The sequence below is a fragment of the Cryptotermes secundus genome, unplaced genomic scaffold, assembly GCF_002891405.2.
Source record: "Cryptotermes secundus unplaced genomic scaffold, Csec_1.0 scaffold216, whole genome shotgun sequence".
Classification (NCBI taxonomy): Eukaryota; Metazoa; Arthropoda; class Insecta; order Blattodea; family Kalotermitidae; genus Cryptotermes; species Cryptotermes secundus.
This window is the reverse complement of record NW_019727090.1, coordinates 282,678-293,515: the sequence shown is the minus strand read 5'-3', so window position 1 is coordinate 293,515 and position 10,838 is coordinate 282,678. Positions and strand designations below refer to the sequence as shown.

At 36.0% G+C, this 10,838-nt stretch overlaps 1 protein-coding gene across 2 annotated transcripts in view; it reads right to left on the bottom strand.

The window, feature by feature from the left end:
* Nucleotides 1-8,196, bottom strand: part of LOC111864336 (CD63 antigen) — an 18,856-nt gene extending 10,660 nt beyond the window's left edge. Inside the window, exons 1-3 of one of the 2 annotated variants that reach the window (XM_023851523.2) lie at nucleotides 8,010-8,196; nucleotides 7,722-7,921; nucleotides 3,633-3,821 (exon numbers count right to left, since the gene is read on the bottom strand). In XM_023851523.2, the coding sequence (XP_023707291.1) occupies nucleotides 3,633-3,821; nucleotides 7,722-7,796 (264 nt within the window). In that variant the 5' untranslated portion in view covers nucleotides 7,797-7,921; nucleotides 8,010-8,196. The other variant, XM_023851522.2, reaches the window with a different exon arrangement.
* Nucleotides 8,197-10,838: the final 2,642 nt, after the last annotated feature.

Genomic DNA, 10,838 nt, shown 5'->3' with positions numbered 1-10,838 from the left:
TAATGGAATTCCAAACTACTGAAGCGTATTCAACCTTGGATCTAACTAAAGTAAAATATAAAATGAACATGCATCCAAGGGTTGAATAGTTAAATGTGATACTGCGAATTATACCTAGCATCTTAATACACTGCGAAAATATAAAATTAACATGATCATGAAAATGAAGTTTAGAATCAAGGTATACACCCAAGTTTTTGACTGAATATGTTCGAGTTATAGTGAAATGAAGAAGTTTGTATTCGTATATCAAATAGTTAGTTTTCCTAGAGAACGTTATAACTTTGGTTTTGTCAGCATTGAGTTTCATATAGTTCGCTGCACACCAGCTACATATACAGTCAACGTCAGATTGCAGACAGCTAATAGCATGGTAAATGTTAATGTCATCTGCAAAGAGTAGGTACCTGGAGTGCTTAATTGAATCACACAAGTCGTTTATGTAGACATTGAAAAGCAGAGGGCCAAGAACAGATCCTTGTGGAACACTGGACAATACTTCAAACGGCGATGAAATAGTTTCACCAATACGGACCCGCGATTGTCTGTTGGTTAGGTAACTACGTATCCAGTTTACATAACCACCAGAAAATCCAAGGGCACTCAGTTTGTGAAGAAGCAAAGAGTGGGGAACGAGGTCGAAAGCAGAAGTTAGGTAAAAATAAATGGCATCCACTTGATGTTGAGAGCCAACTAGGGGAGTAATAAAATCAAGATACATTACTAGATTGGTGGTGGTGGATTTACATTTTTACTGACAGGTGCTTTAATAATAAGGATCAGAATTTTACATTTGGGCCCCTATTGAGTGTACTGTTACTTTTCTAAAGTTGCCAATTATGCAGCTTTATTTAGGGATGTGGTCTCCACAATACAGTGAAGTCTGATCAGAACTGTTTGAGCAGTTTTCAGGAAAGTCACCATTTTGTGTTGGGCCCCTGTTTTTGGAGCTATGTTTATATGCACCAGCACTGACCTATGGTGGACAAGCTGTTAAATAGCTAATGTGAATAAAACCATCTAAACATTCAGGAGCTAATGAGGTGCACATACATACATGTACATACAAACAACCAGACAGCAACATTCTTTTGCATTTAGGGGGGCCTGAAAACCTGTAAATCCATCAAAATCTCAACATCGGTTGTTTTCACGATCACCGAGCTTTCCCATATACCTATATGAGAAGGTAATAATAGTTCAGAATGACTGTACAACCTTTCAAAATGTAAGTCCCATTAAGAACTGGTACCTTATTATGAGTTATTATTAACTGTAACTACTGTGATGTATGTGTGAGGTGTTGTAGCTTATCTAACAACACATTACACGCTATAGAGGTTACTTAATGTGTAATGGTATCTGAGTGTGGTGAACTTGAATGGATAGAGAACAAATCAGCTTTCCCCATTTCAAAATATATCCTGGCATTCACCTGGAAGGACTGAATAAAACCACAGAAAACCTCAGGATAATAATGTACTATCAAAGATTCACACCAAGTACTTCCCAAATACAAGTTAGAAGCATTATTGCTTGTGCCAGCTTGCTCAGTCATATCTGATAAAATATGTAAACAGAATGCAATAAATATTTATAAATATATTAAACTACTCTTGAATTAGTCTTAAAGTTTTAATAATATTTTTGTGTCTTATTTTGTAATTGTTATGATTGTCCAACTGATTTTCTTTACTGTGTATCCCTGAAGGAAACACATTTGTAAACTAATTAACAGATCATCAGAATTGCAACCTTACAAGATTAAATGTTGTCTAACTCTTCACAAATGAGATGTTGATTTATCCCTTAATTTGCAGATTTATCATTATTTTTGAGGAGCACTTTTTTCCCATTTTCTAAACCTTGGAAGTTGTTCTTAACTTGGTAAGCCCCACATTTGGGTGTAGAATAGTATAATACTTCGGCTGATATGCCTTGTGAAAAAAAAAATCTGGAGATAGACTGCATCATAAAAGAGGTTATATACTTAAACCTTTTCGTGCTATTCACAAGACATCTCACATAGAAACCATTCTGATTAGAATTTATTTATTTCAGAAGATCAGTGAAAGAGATGTGTCTGAATTTGTCTCAATATTTGTTGCTGTTCATAGCATTTCAACATCAGAAATTATAAGTTACCTCGAAAATATGCCAACAGAAGATGTCTTTAAAAATAAACTGTAAAAGGACTAAGTATTGTTAGCTTTCTGGATTTTGTGCATTGTCAGATATTCTAAAATAGAACAGAGTTTTTTGGGAACTGGATCTGCTAGCTTATATCATCTTATTTTATTGTCTTAGGTTGAGTAGGTTGGCTAGTGATCAGGATCTTTCTGATGGACCCAACTGAATAGCCACTGCCTACCTGAGGACTGGAGCAGATGCAGTTCCCTAAACATAGAGTTCCATTTTAGAATACTGGACAATTCATGAGTTGAGACAGCCAGTAATACCAAGTGTAATACACCATTGCCAAACGAAACGTATAGTAAAGTCCATGTAGGTAAACATTTGTCTGATAAATTTCCTATCCAGAATGGTCTAAAACAAGGAGATGCTTTCTTGCAACTCCTTTTCAACTTTGCCTTAGAATATGCAATTAGGAAGGTCCAGGGAAACCAGGTGGGACTGAAATTAAACGGGACACATCAGCTGTTGGTCTATGCCGATGATATGAATCTACTGGGTGGTAATGTAGATACCATAAAGAAAAACACCTTTAATTGATGCAAGTAAAGAGGTTGGTCTAGAAGTAAACACAGAGAAGACTAAGTATATGTTACTGTCTCATCACCAAAATGCAGGGCAAAATCACGACATAAAGATAGGAAACAGTTTTGAAAATGTGAGACAGTTCAGATATTTGGGAACAACGATAACAGATCGAAACCTGATTCAGGAGGAAATTAAGAGGCGATTGAACTCGGATAATGCTTGCTACCATTCAGTCCAGAACCTTATGTCTTCTCGTCTGTTGTCCAAAAACATAAAAATTAGAATATACAAAAGTATAATTTTTCCTTTGGTTCTGTATGGATGTGAAACTTGGTCTCTGACATTAAGGGAGGAACATAGACTGAGGGTGTTTGAGAAGAGGGTGTTGAGGAGAATATTTGGACCAAAGAGAGATGAAGTCACAGGAGGTTGGAGAAAACTGCATAATGAGGAGCTTCATAACTTGTACTCTCCTCCAAGTATAATTAGAATGATCAAGTCAAGGAGGATGAGGTGGGCAGGTCATGTAGCACTAATGGGGGAGACGAGGAATGCATATAGGATATTGGTGGGAAAGCCAGAAGGAAAGAGACCACAGGGAAGACCAAGGTGTAGGTGGGTGGACAATATTAGAATGGATCTTAGAGAGAAAGGATGGGATGATATGGATTGGATACATCTGGCTCAGGTCAGGGACCAGTGGAGGGCTCTTGTGAACACGGTGATGAACCTTCGGGTTCCATAAAATGCTGTGAATTTCTTGAGTAGCTGCAGAATTGGTGGCTCCTCAAGAAGTGCTCAGCTCCATGAGTAAGTAAGTAATACACCATTGCCAGAGTTTTTTGGAGCTGATTTACTAAAGGACTAGTGTGGAAAAGTTTAAAGATATTTTTATGATGTGGTAAACTTACCATCATTATCATGCATGTGCTCTCTCGAACAGCTCCATAACATCCAAAGGCTGCTACTAGAAACACAATGCTTCCTATGGCAATGAGCAGTGTTGCTGGAGAGTAAAATCTGTCTTCCAAGAGGGTGTCAAAATTGTTGTAGATAGCTTTAATGGTGGCACCAACACCACTTATTAATATTCCAGTTATCTGCAAACATACACTGCATTTGACATAGTTTAAAGACTTTTTAAAAAAATGCTCTTCTTTATTGCTTGTGTGTTTTGCATCTAATCCTAGGCATCTGTAAAAATACCGGGATGACTCTATGACTTCTTGATGGAGTCCTTTCTTAGCAAATCCCATTTCAAACATCAATTATGGTGCACTTTACACATCAGAAACTGCAATAAGCTATCAATAATTGATTCCACCATCATGGAAATGTCAGATTTATGATTTATTAGTTGATCACAAAGATGGTCTTACATCATATAAACATTGGAATCATGGGTGTAAATACCCATGGAGGATGAGTGTTTATGTACACTTTTATTTACATCAAATCAACCCCACTGTCACTGTAATTCTTCCCATTCTCAATTTTGAAACTCTGTGGCCTGCTAGTTTCCATGAAAATTAAATATGACATAAATCATGGGAAATGGTTCTCAGTATCAAGTAAACCCAGGGTACTGAATAAATGATATTTTCAGAAATAATTACAGTAGAACTTGGTTATAACATCATCTAAGGGACCTAAAAATAGTGTCGTTATAAACGAATGTCGTTGTAACCGAAGTGGGCACTTCCACAGTAGCCTTATGTTAGCCACGTAAAAATCTACCAAAAACAGAGTTAAAATGTTGCATTTTTTAGTGAAATACGTAGTTAAGTACAGACTAACGTAACATTAACGTGGAATTAATATGGATTCTCCATATCGTTTGTACTGTAGAATTCACCAAACCAAATTCGCGGCATACATCAGCTTTTTTCCTTCCATTTTCTATTTCACGAATCACTTTAACTTTCTCTTCAATGCTTAAAACTTTCCTTTTCATTGCCATGTTTTCGCTACTGCACTTCTCTGGGTTTAGGCAGGAACACTATAGGGTAAGTAGACAATGTGAGGTCCTGTTAGACGAGATTCTAAGAAAGGAATGCAGTTAACAACCTGCCACGTCCTCTTGCACTATTCATGCAGTCCCACCCCATACCCTTGTTTTCACATAAAACCCACGCTCCTCTTGCAGCCCGCGGTCGTATTCTTCCAGGACAGTCACGTCAGCAAGTAGAGAAAGTGAGGGTGGGCAGACACATCGAACTTTCCCACGATATCAGAGAAATTCAGGAATGAAAATGACGTTACATACGAGGTTGATGCATTTGTGCATGTCGTACTAAGCAAGGTATAAAAACAGTTGCTTTATGAGGAATTAGTTCGTACCATTGAATATTTGACGCAATAGACAAGGTGTCGCAGAAACCGATGTTGCTATAACCAAGTTTTACTGTATATATAATTTGCATATAAATGAAACAAAATAATCTACTGAATAAATTCGAATCATTGTAAAAAATATACCACTAAAACAGGGAATGAAAATTCAAAATAATGCAGTTTTTTTATGTTTGCTGAAATATGGTACATAGCAATTAAAAGGTGTTTTGTAATTTTGGTAGCCATATGACTGTAATTTATGTAGATTTTGAGGACTGAAATATTCTACATGATATTCCTCATTTTACATTCTGAGAGAACAGGGATATAGTGGTCTCAGGATAATATACTGGCCTCTTGTGACAATTTTGTTGGGTTTTACTGATGCTCTCTGGATCAAGTGCACTAATTGTCATAGAATTCAGAACTCTTAGTACCCACAAAACCTACTCCTCACATCTGACAAAGTAAAACATATAAGTGAGGAATAATAGACTCCTACACTACTTAACAGTCTACATTAAGTTGCAGGCGCCGTGTGCCAAACATTATTTTCATCATCATTCTGACATCAGAGGTAAGCAAAATCTCACTTTGCAAGTACTCTTCCACCAATGACACCGACAGAGTATCATGTACTTGTTTATGGTGCAAGGCAATTAATGTAGGTCTTGAAATTTTGTTTGAAAGATCTTAAAAAATGTGTATTTGTCCTTGTATTTGATAGTAATAACCAGTGAAATACAATGCCTATAAATGTGAAGTTTTATATGAAGATAAAGCATAAACTTATTGACAGATAAAACATTCTTTAATGCTAACAATTTCAAACTTTGTGACAGTAAAATTCTGAACTTACACTTCGCAAATTTCATATAAAGTAAATCCATTATATTATTGGACATTACAGCAGTAAATCATGAAGTTGCATAATTATTGATGATTACTCTTGCTGGCCTTTTATTATGATGAACGCCTTTAGAGGGAAATAGGAATCATACATAAGTCCTTTAAGGACCATTTTGATAAGTTGATTCAATCATAATGTGTTCAAATATATAATCTCAGTACAGGAGATTTCAGCATTGTACTCTGGACCACATTTCCCATGCTAGCAGATGTGTTCTATAACTACCATACATTATTCATTTTCATATGCAGCATTAGTAGATTTACCTGTTACTCACTTATCTTGAAAAGAATGCTTAGTCACAATCTTACCTTGAGCTCCATCACATACAAAAGATGGTGTGGTTCAACTCATAAATTTGATCTTTCCTATTCTTTTAAGGAATTATAATGTCATGAATTTTAAATTTTAAAATTAAATTTAGTTTACTAAGCACCTCTGTGTCCAAGTAAATTCATCTGGTAATTATTCTAAGTACCTAGTATTTGAGGTTTTCAAGGTGGTGAAGATTTAAATTGTGGTCTCATGGCTTGTGACACCTATAGTGTGGCAGATGGTTACCAACATTCTGAAGAACCTATTACTTTAACTTTCTGCCCTAAATATGGATGTTGCAAATTTCTATGATAACCACCTACTACCAGAATACATGGTGTCACAACTTAAAAGCCACATTTTAAATATTAAAGACTGTAGCCGTCAAGTTAAGTGTAATGATGACTTCTGCTATACAGAAATTTCTCTTGGGCAGCAGCTAATGAAACTTGTGTTTTTGATGCTCATTACTCACTCATGTCAAAAATAGCCAAATTATGAGAATTTGGTCAAAATCAGACCAGCTTTTATTTCCAAGTTTTCATAAAATGTACAGTCAAATGGATAAATATTGGTTGCACACTGTCTTAGAAAAGGTAAAGTTGCACATGTATTGAAGCACCACAACATGAAGATATATGCCACAGAGATCCATACAGTCTAGACCTCAGTGCTACATCATGGTGACTGGTCAGCTTCACACTCATATTGTTTTATTCACCTCTGGGCAGAGCCCAGCGTGGGACCTAGCGCTGGTCTAAGAGAAAAATATCTGTCCCTGCTAGAAATCATGCCACAGTTCTCCAGTCTGTTCCTATTGATTCTACTGATTGACCTAATTTCAAATAGACTGTTCCATGCCTTAAGAACCACAGCAAGATGTATGGTGGAATGGATTTAACTTCACCCTCTTATGTACTGGACTGGGGGCTGGGTAGGCTTCAGTTCTACTCTGGATGTGGTGATGAGGAGAAATATTGCTTTCTCCTCACTTCTGTTGGTACTACTACTACTACTGAAGCTGATGTTACTGATAGTACTATGAAAGAACAAGTTGCATCAGATATTGCTGTTTATGACTTCGTTGATGATGCTTAATGTACCAGAAGGATTTCAATTTTATGTATTGTGGAATTAACCCTTTGCCTTGCCATTTAAATTCCATTTATACTGATGCTATGAGGCCAGTTCATTTAGCATATTAAGCATGACAGAGGATTCTTAAGTTTGACATATTCTACTATGTTAACTGCTACATATGATTCAATGTCTAATATGAATAAATTTTATTTTAAATTAGCAGAAAAAATTATACTTGTTAATTCTTTTCACAGCTTCAGAATTTAAGACACCCTCTTTGAAACTACTATTTATGCAATGCCCATAGTACATCATCAGAAAACATCTCTTTTGTTTATAAATGTAATGATAATAGACTCACCACAAAAAGTAGATTAAAAGAAAATAGAAGATACTTAATACATCGCATCCCTGCATTAAGATCTGCTGTATGCATCTTGATTGAATTTCTTTTCCTGAATAACGCACTTCTGTTGTCCAGAAAGGATGACAAAGTTTGGAATTACTTCCACAGAGACTGCTTATCTAACAACTAAGCCACAAAATTGACTGTGTGTGTTCCTGAGGAAATAAAAGCGCTCACAGAACTAGTAAGGCACAGCATTATCTATCCATCCTTATCATTTATTATCACCAAATGTTATTTTACCTGCACAAAAAAGGAAACTAAGGTCTTGCTATGTATTGTGTAGTGTTATCTATGCTTTAAATGTGATAGTGCTATCTCACATTTTCAATACATGTGTGTCAGTCACTCTCCTATTGTGCCTATGATATGACTAAGGTTGGTATGAGAGAACTTATTATTCAGAGGTTGGCAGGTATTGGCTGTCCTGGTTTGCTTTGATTTTCCAAACAAAATCTGGGGTAATACCTTATGAAAATAAACTTCAGTCCACTATCATATAATTTCTTGGCTTTAATAACACTGTTTCATTTACAATTACCATTTCTTCATAGGCTCTGATGATTTATGATCTCATCCAGTTGTTTCACTAAACTGATCAAGCAACAGTGGATTCATATTAACCACTTGTTTACAGATATAGTAGGTATAAATCACTCCCTCCAATGTGACCTGTAAGTTTATTACTACATGAAAAACTTAACACCCTTACATGTTTCGGTCTCTGCGGACCATCTTCAGAGGGCAAATATCACTACAAATAGGAAACCACCTTCACATAAGTTGTTTAGACGTAAAGTACGTACACTTATATGTTACAATGCATAGTACACAAAATAGAACATCACACAAACACAGCAGTTTCCTGGGAATGTAAAGTTTTTAAAAATTATTTAAAATTTCTTGATGCTGTGTGTTTGTACTCAGGTTGTTTCAGGTGAGTAGGAGCTCTATAGATGGAAATAACACATATCTCATGAGCAGGGAGGTGTAACCTAACTGCACATACTTCTAAGTCCTTTTCTTTACAGTATTTTCCATATTTATATTAGTAGAATAGATAGTTTCACATACAAAAATACATGCACCCCCATTCTTAAAGGTGCTCCTACAAAAACTAGCCCCAAGTTTGAAACCCGTCATCAAAGTAGTGTCAATAGCAGTATCATGAAGATGGTGCTCGGTTAAGCAAACAATATGAGAGGAACCCAGAAATGAAGAGACAGATAATTTGTCGAGCTTACTTATATTATATCCTCTAATGTTTTGATGGTATATAACTAGATCTTCATTGCCTACTTTTAGGGGCAGTGGTTGCTTTATATGTTTCCTATTCTCCTTAAAACTAGGTTCACTATGATTTAATGCGTACACATTTAAGCGTTCCATAAAGAATCATTTCTAGATGTTGGTATTTTTCTATTGTGTTTAGAAATTTGACGAGTTGGCAGTTGGGCCAGTAAAGGTTTGGTTTTTAGGAGAACATCCATTTGTATTTCCTTGTCATGCCATTCAAGAATTATAGGTTTTGCATTGACTCTTTCCAACCGTGAAAGTATATGAGACACTAATTGGTCTGATAATATTTCCTTGCCTAGCCCATTTAAGTGAGAGCCCTGCCTTGTATGTAATAGTCTAAAATTTATCAAACATCACTTTTAGCTTACAGTTAAAGAACTAATTAATATGCTACCTTTGTATGGTGAGAATACTGTGACCCTTCAAAACTTAATAACCATCTTTATTTAAAACTTTATTCATTATGGGTTCCTCTGAAGCACTGATAAATATCTACCAGACTACATGGCGTCACATTCTTCACAGCCAGATCTCAAATCTCACATGTGAATTTGTATCTCTGCCCTAGCTAGGCCTACAGTTACTAGGATTCTAACTGATCATCCTGGAGGTGTAAGCACCAACAATAACATCCTAGTATCTGGTGGAAGGGACTGAGGAACATCATGAAAAATCAGTTAGAGTACTAGAACTTTGGACCAAGCACAGAACCCAGAACCTCCTAAATGTGAAGCAAGAGATCTAAACACTGAATGACAATGTTTAGTATTCTCATGCAGTAATCTCACTGCCAGAAGGATTCATCTGCACTGTGCACAGTTATCAAATATTTGAAAACAGCTCAGTACCTGTAATTTCACCTGAGGAAATCCATGTTCACTCTGTCACTGTCAAATCCAAATATATTTCTTGCTACATATAGGATCTGCTGTACCAGCCACAAATATATCAGTTTTTGGACTCTTCACTTTTATTTTTCACACCAGAAAAATTGTTATCCTTTGTGACCTTTTGAATTCCAGTGACAATTTCAAAGAACATTAGTTGAAAAGACATTTTCTCAATAAAACTGAGAGAATACAACACCTGAAATGTTGTGTAACTTCAGCCTTCAGGGTTGTCACATCATACGTTGAGAATGTTCCAATGTTTCAGCAGATATTGTAATTTCCATTTAAGGATGACTGTGAGGTGGAAGGGGTATGTGTGCTAGCTACTATGTAGATGTGGTGAGAGTAATCATCCACAAGCTGTTTAACAAAATGGGTATGTATCTCACTCTAATCAAGGTAAAACAACTTCCAACACAAAAATTTGGCATTTATGAAAAGACTGGCAAGATATCAGTTGTGGTCTCCAGTGCACTGCAAGCTAATTTTGGGTGAACCACCAATGCATGGGAGATTAGTAATATTTTTTGTTATTTATAACTTTCAGAGTTTCTGAAGTTAAGTTTCAGAGACCTGATGAGTGACAAAAACTACCAACATCTGACTGTTCCTAAACTCTCTAGTACAGTATTGTTAGAACAGTTGAAACAAATTATGATGGACTGAGAAAGAAGGATATGCATATAGAATTTCTTTGTGAAACCTCTTAGAGAATGGCCACTTAGTGAAGATGGAGATTGGAGCAAAACATTAAAATGAATCATAAAATGTAGGTTGTGGTATATACTGGACTGAAGTAGTCCGATTAAATCCAAATGCCAGGCATCTGTACTACCAAAGTCTGATGCTGTATTGTAATTATGCTATGGCAACAAAAAACTTC